Source organism: Hakea prostrata, chromosome 7 (assembly GCF_041222555.1).
Source record: "Hakea prostrata isolate BN-2017 chromosome 7, UWA_Hpros_2, whole genome shotgun sequence".
In the NCBI taxonomy this organism is placed as follows: Eukaryota; Viridiplantae; Streptophyta; class Magnoliopsida; order Proteales; family Proteaceae; genus Hakea; species Hakea prostrata.
Window position 1 is genome coordinate 49,122,379 of NC_142606.1, and position 16,037 is coordinate 49,138,415.

Here is a 16,037-nt window from a genome sequence, read left to right on the forward strand (position 1 = left end):
CTATCAATGAGACCACTGATGCTAGGAAATGGGGAAGGTAGCCCATTTTGTTTTCCTTCTAATAAGATTAGAAGGTAAATTGTCTTTTCATTTAAAACTAACAATGTTAAACACAAGAAACTTTTATAATAAAATAAATTTTACAAAAGAGATGTAAATGTAATTGTTTGCAGACTAAGGGGACGTATATATAAATTCTTTTAGAACAAATTGCACTAGCACTCCAAAATGTAGGCCTTAAAGCATTGAGACCTCACTTTATATTTAAAAAATATAGATATCCCAAAATTAGATTTTCATTGGACACATTAGTTCAATTTGTCACTGAAAACCATTAAATCACTATTTTTTTTTCCTTCATATTTTGATAGGGATATTTTTGAAATTGAAAGAAAATAAATAGTGATTTAATGATTTTAGTGACAAATTAGACTAACGTGTTTAATGAAAATCTAATTTTGGGTTGTCTGTATTTTTCACATAAAGTGAGGTGTTAGTGCTTAAGGCCTTCATTTTGGGGTGCTGTGCAATTTGCCCATTCTTTTAATATTAAACCAAAAATACAAACGGGTCAATTAGAAATCAACTGAATCGACATGGTCCTAAACCATATCCAACATCGGCCGCAGTCCAAGCTATTTGTCCTTTTCCATGAAGTTTCTATCCGTTCTACGTTAACATATCTAAAACCACTTAAGTTTTGGAATTGACGGGTGCGTCACCCGCACCTCTTCAAGTATAAGATGTAATCTTACTTTCCAAGAGAAGCAGAGATCTTTCACTTAATTGAAATGGGTCTCTCACTCTTCAGTGATTAAATGTTTATGGTTCTTCAATTCCAGAGGTTGAACCCCTTTCTAATCCCAGCTTGCAAGCTTTTGGAACTTTGAAGTTTTCAAAGTTCCAGAAATGGTGTCGGAACCATCTCAGCTCCACTCACTAAAAAATTTCCTCAAGTTCTGCTTACGCGTATAGTAATTATTGCGTCGGCCAACTCCCTCAACTGTAAAAGCTATAACATGGCCCATCTCACCGTCTCTCACTCACGTTTTTGTCCAACCCAACACCTATATAAATACATGGCTGTTTAACACATATCACACCACCCAGTTGCTGATCACCTGTTCTTCTTCATTAACTCCACTAGTCTTCACTTCGTCCTCACTTTCTCGATCTGACTTTGTATTTAGTTTTCTGGTGGGCTTAGAATGGGTCTTGATCAGATCAGCAAAATATGGGTGTTTCATGTGTTGCTATGGTCATCGATGTTGGCATTGGCAATAGTAGTCAGGGCAGCACCACAGGTACCTTGTTACTTCATCTTCGGAGATTCGCTGGTGGACAATGGCAACAACAACGCCATTGCTTCAGTTGCTAGAGCTAATTACAGGCCTTATGGAATTGATTTCCCTGGTGGACCAACTGGGAGGTTCTGTAACGGAAGAACCACCACAGACATTATTGGTCAGTCTCAAATCTTCACTAGCTATATATCATTCTACATCTTCTTCTCTCATCCTCTGTATTTACCCAAAAAAATCAGAGTCAGCCTCCGCTGATTGCTGTCAGCTTTATTGCACCTAAGCTAGTATGTCTTAGTGCTTTTACTCCATAGGTGGGTGGGTATTTATGGTGCTGCATGACTCTTCAGAAGGAAAGGAAGAGCTCATAGCTAAGTTTTAATTTGTAGTGTACATGTCCAAGTCTGGTGCATCGTTCACCTCACTCACGTATTACTTTTGATTTTTTATCTTTCCAAAAGTATTGGTGAACTTGTTTTTAATTCTTACGGCAAAGCCAACAACTGAATTCTGCCTTGCCGACCGGCTATTCAATTTGGGTTGCCATTTCAAAAAAGATAACATCATTTGCTTTGCAGCTGGTCAATAATTTAGCAGAATTCCCATAACTGAGGTGTTCGAACCATCTTAGGAGTTTCTCAATTAATCCTTTCAGAAGGAAGAAGTAACATATATATAGAGAAGAGGCTGAGATTTGAATTCCCAAACATTCACATATGAGGTGTTGGTTGAGCCAACCCGGCCCATGGGGAATAAAAATGTTATATTCCATGTCAGTGTTTTCAGAGGCTGACATCACTTCTAAATGTATGATGGAAGGGACGTCGAAGTAGTAGGATTTTCATCTACCCGCAAGGGTTGAGGAACCCAATTGCAGACTCGGGCTCGTCTGTTACCTCTCCGCCCCACCAGCGTGAGGTTCATCTAGTTAGATTCAAAGATGGAACCCCCTCCCCCATCTTGAATGTACGTTGGAGGGAAGGGAAGCGTGGTTTTGAACCATTGGAATATTAGATCTTTTTTCTTTTCTTTTTCTTTTTTTCATATTAAGATCATCAATACAAGATATGTATCAGTTTTGTTAATTACAGAACTAATGTTAGGGTAAATTTGCATAATTCAACAAATCGGTGCAAATACTATTAGAATACCATGCTCTAAAACCACGAAGAGGATTATCATCAAATGAAGCCAGTTGTTCTTGGGTTTTCAGGCTCATCGAACCTTATCTGCTCTCTGAACAAAAGGTCCATATATGGTTTTCAGCCTAACACAACCTAAGGACATCAAATCCCACAAACTTTCTCATATGTGAATACATATTTTTTTAATTGCAGCTCAATCCTTGGGGTTCAACGACTTTATCCATCCCTATGCAACTGCAACTGACCAAGACCTGCTAAGAGGAGTGAATTTTGCATCCGCAGCTGCTGGAATCAGAGATGAGACCGGGCAGCAACTGGTAATTAATTAATTGTGCAGATTGCAGTTAAATAATTATCTTTCAATTGCACGTTAAAAGATATGATATCTATTACGTTTGTCTTGTCTCTTTTTGGTTTTTCTAATTTATAGGGTGGTCGGGTCAGTATGAATGGACAACTAAGAAATTACCAAACGGCAGTTAATCGACTTGTAAACATATTAGGAGATGAGAACACAGCAGCAGATCATCTGAGCAAATGCATCTACTCCGTTGGAATGGGTAGCAATGACTACCTTAATAACTACTTCATGCCATTGTATTACTCCTCGAGCCGTCAATACACACCGGAGCAATACGCCAATGTTCTTATCCAGCAATACTCTCAGCAACTAAAGGCAAGTATTTGATACAGTTTAAATTTATGATTATGTGACTTATAAACATAAATAGATGTATTTCATATAATTTATGACCCATGTTTCTCATTAAAGTAAATCAATTTAAACAAAAATTCATAAATAAACTAGGAGCTATTAATGATTTATCAACATAAATTGTTAATTTTTATTTGTGTAGGTATCATTAATGAACAAGTGCATAATTACTATTTAGTAAGCCTTCTAAAAAGGTAAAATTAGAAAAAATTAGAACAAAACCATGTTTTTCTCAGTCCAACCTCCTCATTGCTCCTATTACCACTTTATCAATATTTTAACAGTATCATAACTACTCAAAACTAATAAAATATAAGATGAAACCAAGACTAAAAGCTAATATATATTTCACAAAGTCAACCAAGACTAACCCAAAAACAAATTAATGATACATAATATATAATCATTCAATGGTGCCAAACTTATTTCTTGTTATATAATGTATTATGTATTATAGTAACCAAACAAAAACTGTTTATCATTGGTAACTCATTATCATCATTGATTATTTATAAATATGTCACCAACATAAATATAAATTATGTCAAAGAGAGCCTAAATTAACGTTATTTTTGTTTATAAAATTGTCAGACTTTGTATGATTATGGAGCAAGGAAGGTAGCAGTGATTGGAATTGGTCAGATAGGGTGTAGCCCAAATGAACTTGCTCAATATAGTACCAATGGCCAGACATGTGTAGAGAGAATCAACAGTGCAAATCGAATGTTCAATGACAAGCTTATATCACTTGTTGATAACTTCAACAACAATCTACAGGGAGCGAAATTTATCTACATCAATGCCTATGGAATTTTTGATGATATGCTGAAGAACCCTTCATCATATGGTAACTTAACTTCACGTTCTCTCTATTCAAGTGGTAAAATTTTTAAAGGCCTTGGGAGATTAATAGTGTGTCTGTTTGCAAATGATGATGATCAGGGTTTAGGGTCACAAACAGAGGATGTTGTGGGGTGGGAAGGAACAATGGTCAAATAACATGTCTTCCAAATCAAACACCATGCCCAAACAGAAAGGAGTATCTTTTCTGGGATGCTTTTCATCCCACAGAAGCAGCTAATGCGATCATAGCTAGAAGGTCATACAGCGCAGGTTCTCCTTCTGATGCTCATCCAATTGATATTCGACGACTAGCACAACTCTAGATCAGATGATTAATGGAGTTTATTCTATGGAGGATTCATTCACTCTTTCAAGAAAAAAAGGTCCCCGAGTAATGTTGCTGATCTTTGATCTATACGTATATTTTATATTTTGATCAGTGGTGTAGTAGTCAAGGAATTTGTCTCTTTTTTTCTTTTTTTTTTTTTTTTTGATAATAAAGAGAAAAATGTATTAGTTAATAATGCATAACATCAATGCTGGTTTTTGTGAATGCAGTAATGGATGAATCTACGGTGCTACTCCTGCATGTAGTTGTAGCATTTAAGAGCTAGAGAATTAAAGTAATTAATGTGGGAGTGTTGGGGATTTAAAGTTACAAAACGACGCTCCGCGAACATTAGATAAGATATTAATAAAGTCTGTTATCATAACCAAAGGCCACGTTGTTGTTTGTGGTTTGGCCAGCCCTTCCAGTGCATGCTTTTGGTTGCATCAAATCTCTTTGATATCCAAGTTTGTTGATTTTGCCCAATTGATTCCCTTTGTAATTGCACGAAGTACCGCTCCCAATTCGTTTCCTTTGTTCATTTGACCTGTATCCAAAAAAATCACTTTTTTGTTGCAAAATATCCCCACACTCCATCCTATAATCCCTAGTAGTTCAATAGATACCCCTACACATAAAATAGTGTTAGAGTCAATATTTATTACAATTTTGGAGAGATTAGAAAGATTTATATTTGGGTTGGGGATCTTAGTCTGGATATCTCTGTCTGTTGTTTCAGCAAAGAAGTGAGACAAGTGGAGGTCCCTTATCCATTTATCAACATTTCCCAACACATTGTAGGGGTTTGGCCGGCTACCTCTAAAAACCACATTATTCCTTTCTAGCCAGATAAAGTAAGTAGTAATAATAAAAATTTGCAGAAACCACTTCCGTGTAATGCTGTCTAGTCTTGTGTCGACTATTAAGCATTTACACAAGTGCAGAATTGAATTTTGGACCACGTGTTCTGTTCTTAGCCCTATAGGTCCAACTTGCCCAAATTCTCTTGGTCCATTCACATGAAATGAATGTATGCCAGTCGAACTCCGTCTTGTCACCACATAGGTCACATGTAGCCTCCATATTTGACCATTTTGATAATACAGCCTTTAGTGGTAGCCCTGCATTCAAGAGACACCAAAAAAAAAACTTTAAACTTTGGGTGTAGTGGTAATTTCCAAAAAAAGTCCCACCTACTGGAAAACTCATTTGATTCCATAGACAATGACTGTTTCATCAATGCTTGTCCCGCCACTTTGGCCGAGAACTCGCCATTGGAAGCAATAGTAGAAATCCACGAATCATCTAAATTTGATACAGTAATTTTTGAGCAAATAGTAGCATAATTATTAAGACTGGAAAGATACTCCATGTTCATCTGAACGTTTAGTAGCATTTCTGCTATCGTTGTTTCTGAAAACCAGATGGCAGTGTCTGGGTTATCTTTGAAAATGCTTGTATTATTTTGCCTCCACGGATCGAACCAAAACGAAGTATCTCTTCCATTACCAACTTGTCTTCGTACCATGTTTTCAAGCAGAGGTATGATGCTGCAGATACTTTTCCATGTCCAGGACCCATTTTTTTCCCTTGTGGTGGGGTTAAAAATGCTTGTGTTTGGAAAGTATTTAGCTTTGATGGTGGCAGCCCATAAAGAATCCGGTTCTTTTATCAGTCTCCATCCCTACTTGAGAAGTAATGCAGAGTTGATATCTTCCATTTTACGAAACCCTAAGCCTCCAACTTTTTTGGGCTTACAACATTTCTCCCAAGGGATTAATGTAAGTTGTCTTGCTTTTGTTGGGTTTCCTAGCCAAAATCTTTGACACAGAGAGTCCATCTGCTTACACATTGTTTTTGGAAACCGGAAGCATTGCATGTGGTAGAGTGAAATGGGCTGAAATATAGACTTGATTAGCACCTCCCTACCTGCAAAAGACAGAGAACTTGCTTTCCAATTGGCAAACCGGCCCTTCAGTTTAGCCAATAAGGAAGCAAGGTTATTTGTTCTAGCTTGTCCTGGCAACAAAGGTGTTCCAAGGTACAAAGCATCCTTTTTCATTTCTGAAATACCCAAAATCGACAGGATTTGGGTACGGTGCTAGAGTATTAACGTTCTTACTAAAAAATGCACCACTTTTTTCAAAATTTATCTCTTGCCCTGTGATGTCAGCAAATAACTCTAGGGCAGATTTAATGGTGAGGACATCCTCAATTTCAGCTCTGCAGAAAAGAAAAGTGTCGTCTGCAAGAATAAGTGAGAAATTTCTGGTGCATTTCTTGCAATCTTGATTCCTTTGAAAAGATGTAAAGCACGGTATTCATTAAGGAGTCTTGAAAGGACCTCCACGATAAGTAAAAATAGATACGGGCTTAGGGGGCATCCCTGTCTAATCCCTCTAGTTCCAAAGAACCAATGAAAAGGGGAGCCATTGAGTTTAATTGAGAAAGAGGCAGAAGATACTAATTTATCCACAAGGCTGCACCATTTCTGTTGAAGCCTAAAAAGAGAAAAGCTTAGAAATTACATTCCACTCAACTCGGTCATAAGCTTTAGACATGTCCAGCTTAAGGGCCACATACCCAGTTTTTCCGCGAGTCGAGGACAAGAAATGAAAGATTTCGTGTGCCAAAAAAATATTGTCAGAAATCTGCCGGTTCGGGACAAAAGCACCCTGAAGAGGCGAGATAAAGAAAGGAAGGATCAGTTTTAGTCTCCATGCCAGAATTTTTGCCAAGATTTTATAAGTGACATTGCAGAGGCTAATTGGCTGGAAATTAGAGACAATTGTGGGTTTATCTTTTTTGGGAATAAAGCAAAGCAAGGTATGGTTTGTACCCCAAGGGATAATTAAGTCAGAGAAAAAAGAACTTACAAATTTGAATAAGTCCGAGGAAATCAAGTCCCAAAATTTTTGGTAGAAACATGCATTAAACCCATCAAAATCCGATGCTTTATAAGGGTCGAAAGAAAAAACAATTTGCTTAATTTCATCCAAAGAAGGTGATTCAGCAATGGTCGACAAATTCACATCCAAAATAATGTTGGGAAAAAGGGTTTGCACAAAGGAGGGGTCAAGGGGACCAACAGATGAGTACAAATCCTGCATAAAATTTGAAAAAGCCTGAGTAATTTCGAAAGGCTGACGAGCAACCCTCCCCTCATATTCAATGTAGTCAATTTTCCTGTGATGAATATGGATTTTCGAAGATCGATGGTAAAATCTAGTGTTCCTATCCCCACCCAAGATGTACATCAACCTAGATTTTTGAAACCAAAACAATTCTTCAGCATTGAGAGCCCAAGAGAGGGTGTCCTTCTTGTGTTGAATTAGTTCCCAATCCGGCAGCGGACTTCTTTCCATCAAATCAATCTCAAGCGAGAGGTTGTCAAAGATTTGGTTAACATTACCAAAAACTCCTTATTCCATCCCAGTAGACTACAAGCAAGGTTAGCAAGCTTGCCTTCAAGAGGTTGTGGCACATTATAATCCCACGCATTGTTGACAAAAGGAGTGAAATTAGGGTGTAAATGCCAAGCCAGTTGATAATGGAAAAGTTTCTTCTTTCCCAGCCTTTGGTTTTTAGTTGAAAGAAGGAAAGGGTTGTGATCAGAACAAGTTGCCGGCAACCGCTTAACCACCAAAGAAGGGAAGACTGTAGTCCAGAGTGGGCAGACGAACACATGGTCAATTTTTTCCTTTACAAGGTGTGGAGGTTTTTTCTTATTAGTCCAAGAAAAGATTCGTCCGAAGCCTAAGATTTCATGTAAAGCAAAATCTCCCACCAAATTTTGCAACTCAGCTAGGGAAGGTGAGGGTCTAAATCTTCCACCAAATTTACCCTCTTTATCGAGAACCTCATTGAAATCTCCCGCAATGGTAAAGGGTTTCCTCAGATTGGCACAAAAGTGGCTAAGGAGTTCCAGAAAGATTTTCTCAAAGGATAAGAAGGGGGGGCATATATGAATACAAACACCCATGGGACAGGGTCATCACAATTGATGGCAATAAGATTGTCATCGAGTGAAGCCAGGGAGAAACATGTCCCTACTTGTCCCAGGACTAGCATTCCGCCTTTGAGACCTTTTGTACCCTTACTATTTGATGAGCCAATGAGCTCAAATTGTTTCAAAACACTTTTCCTTGATTCCAAAAGTTTTAGATGATCCGAGCACTTAGTTTCACAAAGGCATACTAGATCCGGTTTGTGTAAGGAAAGGTTTTTGTTTAAGCACTGAATTGAAAAATTCTCATTAATCCCCCTAATATTCCAACACAAAAAATTAAGATCACCCATAATGAAAAGGGTAGAAAAATAGTCGAACAAAGAGAAAAAATGATTAAGAGCGGAGCAGTTTTGTAAAAATATGTGAGTAGTAATTGAAATAGTAAGACAATACATAAGAAAGCACAGATAAAAATAAAATTAAGTTCAACTATATATTAATATACACACAAAGGAACAAGCAAATAGTTATTTTCGGCCAAGGGTTGAGACAACAAAACCGAAGTAGATACCTAACAGCCAACCAAGGTAAAGGAGTAGCTAGTAGATAGGAAAAGTAATGACAACTACTTATGCCCTAAAACGAGTACCACGTTTCAAGACAAGATTGACACACCACAAGTAGATAATGGCCAACAAAGAGATAATGAAAATAATGCAAAGATCAAATAAATCACTGTAGAGGTGGTAGGGAAACACCTGAGGGGCATTGGGCGCCGTAGCCATGTCATCAGTTTGAAAGGTTGGTGCAGCAGGTATGTGTGGTATGTGATCAAAGAAATTGCGGTATCGTGCTTTCATTACCTCCCAAAAAATGAGAAATTGGGCCTCAGGTTGAGGAGAATCCGCCAGGAGTGAGTTGAGGGCAAACTGAAACAAGTCCAAAGGAGTAGGTAGGTCGAGGGGTGGCTCCATTCTTTGGCGTTTGCGGCTGTGGAGGGCTTCTTCCTCCCGTCCTCCCCCCATAACAATTTCAGCATCAGCAGTCCTATGATCAATATGGGTTTTATCTTCCTGCAGGGATTCTCCAGGGCATTTAGGATCTCCACTACACCCATTGTTAATTTGGATTGAGTGAATATTGAAGACACGTGAAGTGTTGTTGTCCGTAGCCTTTCCATTCACTTTAAGAAAATCAAACAGCTTCTTACTGCCGACTCTGAGAGAAGTGCCGAAATGATGTTTTTTTGTTCTTCATCAGCAGTTCCGTTTAGGATATGGATTTCATCCTCCCTTGGTTTTGGTAAAGTACTTTTACCAATTTGAAAATTTCCTTCTTGGTCAATGGTGTTGGGCTCAGATTCTTGAATGTTAGTACCAATATTTGCTTCAGAGTAGTACCTTATTCATCTGTCACAGCTCTAACTTATGGATCTCAGTTGCAAAGTCTTCAGCTTCAACAACAGCCTTTTCCTTTATCAGCCAAAGATATTGGTGGAATATTTCTAGTACACATATCACCATCAACGGTCATTGAACAGGGTTGGAGGACCTCTGTGCCAACAGCAGAGGTCCCAAGATGAGCATTTTCAGCAAAATCACAATTTATTTCATGAGGTAATTCCCAAGAATTCAAAGTAGAGAAGTCGCCACTGATTGTAGCATTTCCCGTCAGAGCCTCAACAAAATCAGCTTCAGAAAACTTTGGAAGTTCCCTATGTTTAGTGATACTTCTAGATACATCGAAACCCAAACCACAGCCCGAGGTAACGTTCTCTCCAACTCCTACAGGCCCTCTGCGAATCGGTTCAATAGAAACACATTCAAAGAGGGAGAAGCATGTAGTAATATTTGAAACAGTCTTGGGACCACCCTCATGCAGAGCACAAAAATCAGCTTCATGTGTAATCTTTCCACACTTTTTGCAAAGTAAAAGAACCTCATAGAGAATGTTCAAGTTGAACCATTCTCCTTTAACATTACGAATGATCACAAATGTTTTCACGGGATGGTTTAAATCCATGAGAATTTTCACTCTAGCACAGCTCAAGGGTAAGCCTAAGTCAGTGAAATTCAGTTGGACATCCAACACCTTTCCTAGAACAGAAGCAGCATTAAACACCTGCTCAAAGGCAAAGCAATCGGATCTTACTTCCCTTAATTGCACCCAAGGAAATTGTCTCTAAAAGCCACTCTAGTAGTGCATAATAAGTTATGATTTGGAAAGAACCATAAAACCCGGTTCACATTTATAAAGTATTCTAATTATATAATGTGAGGCGAATTTTCATGGAGTTCCTAAGTAATTAATTCCATGGGTACAGATGAGAAACCTTACTCCATGGGTACTTTTTTTTGGCCAAAACAAAAAAGCAGCGATTATATTAAATGAAAGAGTTTAGGTCAAAAGATCTATACAAACAAGAGGAATCCACAATAAACAAAGATGGTATACCCCCACCAAGATTTGTCTAGAGATAACTTGCAAACACCCTTAGCAAGGAAATCAGCAAAGCCATTGCCAATTCTAGGAATATAACTACAAGAAACCTTAGAAAAGAAAGAACAATCCATGGGTACATATATAACCCTTTTTCCTCCCCTCTCAACACTGTTAATGTCTAACAACGGTACAGATGAGAAACCTTACTCCAACGAAAAAATGACAAAAATGCCTCTGTACACAAAAACACCCAAAACAATAATACATGAGTTTCAAACAATTTAGGACCCATAACCAGTCATCTCCAAGAAATCAAAATTCTGAACAAGATCCATCTCCTTCTCGGGGACAGCCAATCTCAAAAAACGAACACCCAGGCACGTCAAGGCCTCGAAATGAGTCCCGGCATATTTTGCATGATGAAATTTGAACTCGACCACAACAATGTGGTTGTCACACTTTGCGTTACTGGATCTATGTTCTTGGTACTACAATACGGGGAGACAAATACTCTGTATTACAAAATAAGAATTTGATGAGAATCTTGCATGTCAGCAGCATTAGTTGTGACTTGTGAGAAGAAAACATTCAAACCTGTGGAATTCAATGGGAAGCAAATAGAAGGTGAATGGTTTTGGAACCTAACAAGACAGAAATAGAACCAAGAGGACAGCAGTGAATAACTCAGAGACTGGCAACTAGAACCAAAATAGAAACTAGAAATTGCCACAAGTACCTTGCATGGCAACTAGAACCTAACTCAGAGGCAAGCTAGTTCATGTTTTGCCACAAGAATCAAAGTAGGGTAGCATAATGTTAACACAGATACAAATTGATTTTTCTTTTTATTGGAAGAGAGGAATAACAAGATATAATATAAAATTTGAAGGACACGAACTAGTTTGCCAGGTAAAACAAGACTAACTTCTCACCACTCCAACTTGCATCTCTCCAAGTATTTCACTCTACTCACAGAAAAGGAGTTCCAAATTCGACTGAAATTAGCAATATAGGAACCATATTTATGGAGGAGTCTCTTTTGTAACTTTTAGTTCTCTTCTTCAAAATAGAAACCAACGTAGAATCTTTACAAGATAGATAACTACTGACTTAAAACAATAATATTTGAGTTTGCAGAATTGAGACATTACAGTAATAAATCCAAGAAATATTAAGCCCCATGTCTCCTGAAAATTCATTGCACATTCAAAATTAAACATATAACTCACCACCGGTCCAGTTTGATGGCCTAGCTTGCTGCTGGTGTTCTTGTTCCTTTGAATTATATCAGTTCATCTTGCATGAGGCAGTTTCTTTGGTGTGCAAACTTTCTGATCATCATCATGGAATGACATACTGACCAAGCAAACAAGTGAACAAGTGATGGACTTGGATAGTTTAAGACATTAGATTCGGATGTGCAATCCAGGGAGGTCCTCATCTAGCAGTTGGATAACTGATAAAGCCAGAGAGGCTTCAGAATTTCAGAGCAGTTTTTTTAATCAATAAATGATAAATCTTATATTTCCTCTTTTCACAGTAATACAACTTTTGACATAAGCTAAACTGGAACACCACGCACCATACCCTGTTGTATGATCCCCTTCATCACATGGCATCCAAAAAACGCCTTGGCCAAAACCAAAAGCCTCAGCCCAAAATACACCACCGTTGAAAATGTAAAAGGGTATTAAAAGTTAAGAGAGATGTTATAAAAAGTACAAACGCAGGATGCCTTGCCAGGGGTTGGGGTGGTGATGGGAGCCTGTTATGCAACAAGCTTTCCAGATGACACAAAGCACAATCATGCAAGTCACCAGTTAAAAATTTTGTACTTCCAATTATATCTGCTAAACTCTACTCAGCAGAATCTTGCCAATACACCAGAGTTCTCCAGCATTTTAGCATGTCCATAAAATCATCTAACAATCACATAGCTCAACTAAAGCTGGAACAACTGTACAGTTAATGAATATATTGGGGGCCGCAAACATGTTTAGCTACAGCAAATGTTGATAATTATTTTCCAATGCCTGAATCCACATTTCTCAGCATTCCTTTATCCTTTTAGAACCCTAGACCAAGCCTTTTGCCATAACAGGCCAAAATACTTCAGTTGGCATCTCCTATTTTAAAACACATCTCAAGAACAAAAGGGAAATTTCTTAACTCCAACCTCACAGTAGTAGATGCACATTCTTTGCCACTAGCAGACAAACCTTGTTAATTCCATAAATTAGAACATGGTTGCCACATCTTCACCCTAGTTTAAATTTTATTGTGGGTTTGAACCATTATCAAAATCAATTCCATAAAAACCCAGAAAGACAGAGAGCACAGTGAGAAAACATTTAGGAATTAGCAGCATTTTACACAGAATATAATAACCATGCAGCTGAAATTATCTTCTCCAGACCCTTATTGTTTGGTAGTGAGTTCTCAACCTTGGGCTAAACTATACAAGTCTTTCATCAAGGAATGTATCTTTTCCTGATGTTGGAGCTAGAAGAATCCATTTATAGGTAAAGTGTTTTGGGTATAAAAATAACTATGTGAAACAAGTTTAAGCATTCTAACATGTGTTGATGTGCTAACTGATGGATGATGCCCAAGCTACAAGGAGCATAGTTGAAGGAAGAACTAGGCTGTCAGCATCTTTCAAGGATGAAGACCAAACTAAATTTGCAGATCAAAAATATTTCGAGATCCAAACTCAAAGCCAACTGACATACAAGGATCATGTCAGCCAGCAACTATTGCAGTCTTCCACACTAACTTTCTTGCATGTATGAAAATGATTGAGACTACCTTATCTGACCCATTGGTCTTCCATAACCTCCTATCCATCTGACAGTGTCTTGAGCTCTGGCAGCCATGATCTTCTGTGATGTCCTCTTGTCTTGAGTTCTTGCAGCTGTGATCTTCTGTGATGTCCTCTTGCCTTTCATAAAGTGTTAAATGCTGCATCATTAAGAAGTTGAAAGGTCTTTGACTCTTGACTACATGGACTCATAACCACTTGATTGGATCTCTTAAACATGTTTACTACTGTAGAGGAGCTCCAACAGAAAATATTCCAGGAAATTACAAATTTCAATATTAGAAACTGTAATACATTAATATTTCCAACTGTCTTTAGTTCTAAACGATACCCCAACAATTTCTTGCGGAAATGGAAGTGTAATTCATATGTTCAAAAGGGAAGCTTGGCTTGACTCAACAAGTAGTCGAATGGCTAGTTTGCATAACAGGATGAAATTGTTTCATATCATGTATCAACAAGACAACACAAATACAACAAGAGCAAGAGTTTAATTCCATCATCTTCTTGGGTGAAACTGTTATGCTTTATTGACATACACATTATGAGAAAGGTGCTATTTTGTGTACTATGCATAAGAACAACATTCTCTCATGAGAGATTGAAGAACGAAATGTTTGAATGTGAACAGTAGAAAAAATAGCAGTTACAAATCAGAACAGTTAATGAACAGAAAGAGCCTAAGAAAATTAGAGAAGAAGAAAGGAAGAAGAGGCTGTTGGAAGTAAATAGCGAATGAACTTGTGTTGCTCATTCACCAATTTGATTCAATTATACATTCTTAGAAATCACAAATGTCCTCTCTAAGGAGCTAAAAGGTAAACCATCATCATCAACATCGAGCCTTGTCCCAACTAAACAAGGTCAGCTTCACGGATTCTTGCCTTCCAATCAGCTCTGTTTGAGGCCATGCTAGATACAAGGGCTAAGTTATGCATATCCTAACCACTTCTCTTAAGGTTATATTAGGTCTACACCTAGCTCTTCTAATTCCTTCAATCTGGATTATATCACTTCTCCATACAAGGACATTTATAGGGAAGAAAAAACATATCAACAACAGAGAAAAGAGAAAGAACTTGAGAAGAAGAAAGAAGGGAAGAAATGCAAGAGCAAACATAAGAATAAAAGGTCCTAAACCTAATACAACATTAGGATATAATTACACTTAGTGTCACCACTAATCTTTAACACTCCTCCTCAAGCTAGAGCATAAAAATCACCCATGCTCAGTTTGGTACAATTAGAACAAAAATTAGGAGCAAACAAAGCCTTGGAAAACATATCTGCAACTGGTCAAACGAGGAAGCAAGGGAGTGACGATCAATTTCTTCATCACAACATCTCCAACAAAAAGGCAATCCACCTCTATATGTTTAGTGCACTCATGGAACACAGGATTACTAGCAATACAGGTAGCAACTTGATTGCATGGTTTGAGATCTCATGAGATCTCATTTTTCTGAGAAGGCGAGAAAGATCTCACAAGAGATCTCAAAAATCTCAAACCTCGCTCGAGATCTTGAATTCTCGCAATAATATCTCAGTTGGACCAAGATTTGGTCCAACCAATCCCTATAAGACACTTTTTTCGAACAAGAGAGGTCACGAAAACCTCTCTCACCACTCTCTCATTCTCTCTCTCTCACCAGAACTTGCCAAATCTCTCCAAAACTCTCAATTTTCGCCGGATTTCAGCGATATCTTGAGTTGCGACTACTCTTAACACATCTGCAACACCAAAGGAAGATCAAAGGAAATCTTAAGGCCCAATGTAATATAAGGCCTCCATAGACCCATGGGTGCTGCCCCCCCCCCCCCCAAAACCCCCCTGCCCGCTCAGCGGGGAGCAAGACCCCATGTGCATTGGGGGGAAGCTTGTCAGTAACAGAATGTGAAGCGTGAGCCATACCCAACACTTTTGTTACGAACTTATGATGGTTGTATTATTGTATTCTCGAGAGTCGATAATGTGATGTTTTATTATACTCATATAAATGGAATTCTGTTAATATTTAAGTTATTTGATGTATCTCATCACTTGCTTTTCATTTATACGTTCTAATGGTTCTATATTTCATGTTTTATAACTTTGCATTTCATTCCTACAACGTTTGATTAAAGCTTGTACTGTTAGCATTCCTTTGTCAGAATAGTGATATGCTAACAGCTCTTAAGGTGTAAGAGTCAACTCCCAAACTTCAACTAAGCAGGTTGCCAATGGTTGTGACTGAATTCCTTACCCAATAACCTTCTTCAACTGAGATACATAAAAGACTGGGTGAATTTGGGAGGTGGCAGGCAATTGTAGTTTGTAGGCCACAGGTCCTATCCTTTGAAGAATTGGGTAGGGACCATTAAGCAGAGGACTCAGCTTCTCACTTGACCTGCTAACAAGTTTCTTGAGGCAGTGGGGCTGTAACGTGAGTTAGACTTTATCACCAACATTACAAAATACATCTCACCAATGCTGGTTTATAAAAATGTCGCATC

The 16,037-nt window shown here is 38.1% G+C and overlaps 2 protein-coding genes across 3 annotated transcripts in view; one reads left to right on the forward strand and one right to left on the reverse strand.

Moving 5' to 3' along the window:
• The first annotated feature begins 1,115 nt into the window (after positions 1 to 1,115).
• LOC149011296 (GDSL esterase/lipase At5g45670-like) lies at positions 1,116 to 4,493 on the forward strand. Its single transcript, XM_089164065.1, has 5 exons — positions 1,116 to 1,464; positions 2,639 to 2,763; positions 2,877 to 3,122; positions 3,753 to 4,008; positions 4,104 to 4,493. The coding sequence occupies exons 1-5, from the start codon at positions 1,209 to 1,211 to the stop codon at positions 4,325 to 4,327; spliced, it is 1,107 nt and encodes a 368-aa protein (XP_089020191.1). The 5' UTR covers positions 1,116 to 1,208; the 3' UTR covers positions 4,328 to 4,493.
• Positions 4,494 to 10,726: 6,233 nt separating this feature from the next.
• LOC149011297 (heat stress transcription factor A-4c-like) overlaps positions 10,727 to 16,037 on the reverse strand; it is a 30,169-nt gene continuing 24,858 nt past the window's right edge. Inside the window, exons 3-4 of one of the 2 annotated variants that reach the window (XR_016174711.1) lie at positions 11,953 to 13,684; positions 10,729 to 11,235 (exon numbers count right to left, since the gene is read on the reverse strand). The gene's annotated coding sequence lies outside the window, so the exon portion shown is untranslated. Of the gene's footprint in view, positions 13,685 to 16,037 lie in introns of both variants that reach the window. The other variant, XR_016174710.1, reaches the window with a different exon arrangement.

Excerpts from the sequence above, each read along its gene's own strand:
- LOC149011296 (XM_089164065.1), top strand. The coding sequence starts at position 1,209 with ATGGGTCTTGATCAGATCAGCAAAATATGGGTGTTTCATGTGTTGCTA. Across the intron at positions 1,465-2,638 it reads AACCACCACAGACATTATTG|CTCAATCCTTGGGGTTCAAC; the intron begins GTCAGTCTCAAA and ends TTTTAATTGCAG. Across the intron at positions 2,764-2,876 it reads ATGAGACCGGGCAGCAACTG|GGTGGTCGGGTCAGTATGAA; the intron begins GTAATTAATTAA and ends TCTAATTTATAG.